Source organism: Crinia signifera, chromosome 9 (assembly GCF_055691185.1).
Source record: "Crinia signifera chromosome 9, ASM5569118v1, whole genome shotgun sequence".
Taxonomy (NCBI): Eukaryota; Metazoa; Chordata; class Amphibia; order Anura; family Myobatrachidae; genus Crinia; species Crinia signifera.
In genome coordinates this window covers 27,687,083-27,689,042 of record NC_139225.1, presented here as the reverse complement: position 1 = coordinate 27,689,042, position 1,960 = coordinate 27,687,083, and the positions used below count along the sequence as shown (strand labels likewise).

Here is a 1,960-nt window from a genome sequence, read left to right as displayed (position 1 = left end):
CATTCAAAGGTTGCCATGAAAAATGTCAACATGAGTTTTGCATAGTTTTTGTGTCTATGTTGACGTAGGTCGCCATGGACACCGCCTAAGTATACCACGTCCTCTCGCATGGCTCGCTACGCTTGCCATCCTCCACACCGTAGTTGGCCCTTCGGCTCAAAATTTTGTACAAAAATGCATGTCAACCTTTTCATGTTGACCTTTTGACTGTCAACCTAGAGTCAATCTATCATGAGTCCGGATACCAATACAGTTATGTGGTGAGGGACCCACATATTTTATAATTGGAAGCCACATGCGCTGATTTTGCCTATTTCATTGACCATAAATAATTTGAATTGGTTCTGGACCACCATCCTGAGGCACTCCTGCAAGTGATCCGCAGCAGACCAGGGAGCTACGGCATGCAGTTTGGGAACCGCTGTCATAGGCTACAATGATCATTTACTTACTGATGCAAATCTATTCGGCTCAGGACCTTGTTAACGTTTCTAATCAATGAAGCGTTATATCTCCAAATCGTTTTATCTTCTATTAAAGATGTGTTCTGACGAGGCGCTCTGCAATGGTAAAGCAGGGCTGTCTCAGAAGAGACTATTTTGTAATGTCCAATAGATTTTAGAACAGTGTGTACAGATGTCTGAATGACTTTCCTCGGATCCATAATCATTTTTTCACTATTTAAATAGCCCGGTCCTCTAGGCTCTCGGAGAACGTGCTGCAGTATATTGTATCCGGGCAATCTCTGCCAAGATGAGATGTTGGAGAAGCTTCCATCAATGGTGACAGTTTGAGGGAACACGTGATTCTCAAAGAGAAAAATCCCAACTCCTGGGTGCTGTTGCTGGAGACTTTCCATCAGGACGTCCCAGGTCCGATGTTTAATTGGCAGTATTATTTCATCAAGGTCATTAAGCAGCACAAACTTACTCCTGTACATGTTCCGATAGACACAGTCATTGAGTGCTGCCACTTGACCATAATACCCAATATCATTGGCATCTATAGAATGGTACCATACTCGAGTCGTTCTTAGATACCTGTGAATTGGCCAAGGTATCACCTCCACAACACCTTCTGCAATGTAGTACTGAATGACTTTTTCCACCTGTGGGCTGCAGTTATTGAGGTAGATCATGACCCGTTGTGCCCCCAGTATCCGGTACATCTCCACCGCCTGTATGAACTGTAAGATGTTACTATAATTCTCAAACATGGTGGAAATGCAGACCGTGAAGTTGGCAGAGAACGGTTCAATGTCCAGATTTTGTATTTGGAACAGGGGTAACTGCATCATGTTCCCCGTAGGAGATGTATGGACAGATAGGTACTCGGCATAGCAGCCTGGTGGCTCCATACAGACCAGGTCCGTTGTGCCGTAGGGAAACTCAAACCGATCAGTGTGTATGTGTATCTGAGCCTGGGAAACCTTCACCGATTTGGTAACGGTACAACAAAAAAAGCAGTACAGCTCCTTCACTTCTGTGTGGTGGATAATGGCGAGGATACGGACTGCGCGTTTATCATTTATTCGGGGTTCGAAATATGGTGCTATAATAAATGTCCGGTTGTCTTGCAGTGGGGTAATAGTGTCGGTGGTTAGTCTATGTTCACAGCAGGTACACGGAGGTCTCCAGTGATCCAACCGGGTATTTAAAGAGTTAGTATAATATCCCAGTAGAAAGGCAGCAGTCAGTAAGACAGACATGTATATTAGCTTCTTCCTTGTGATGATGGTCATCATATCAGGAAATGAGTTACTGGGGGAGAAACACAGGAAACATGTGAGAAGGCAAAGTGATAAAAGTATAGAACGTGCTCTGTTTTCCACACCTGTTTTATACTCAGCCAGTGGATGGTGCCACATGTTACTGTGACCAGTGGAGATATAAGAGCGGTACTGTTTCTGGCTGATAGATTAGTATTACATCTTATTTATAAGGTGCCACAAGTGTTTTGC

At 44.0% G+C, this 1,960-nt stretch overlaps 1 protein-coding gene across 1 annotated transcript; it reads right to left on the bottom strand.

The window, feature by feature from the left end:
- Window positions 1-448: 448 nt before the first annotated feature.
- Window positions 449-1,741, bottom strand: LOC146036819 (beta-1,4-galactosyltransferase galt-1-like). Its single transcript, XM_083160688.1, has one exon. It carries the CDS (start codon window positions 1,739-1,741, stop codon window positions 449-451), a length of 1,293 nt encoding a protein of 430 aa, XP_083016814.1.
- Between the last annotated feature and the right edge of the window lie 219 nt (window positions 1,742-1,960).

Coding starts and splice junctions, on each gene's coding strand:
- LOC146036819 (XM_083160688.1), bottom strand. CDS start 1,741: ATGACCATCATCACAAGGAAGAAGCTAATATACATGTCTGTCTTACTG.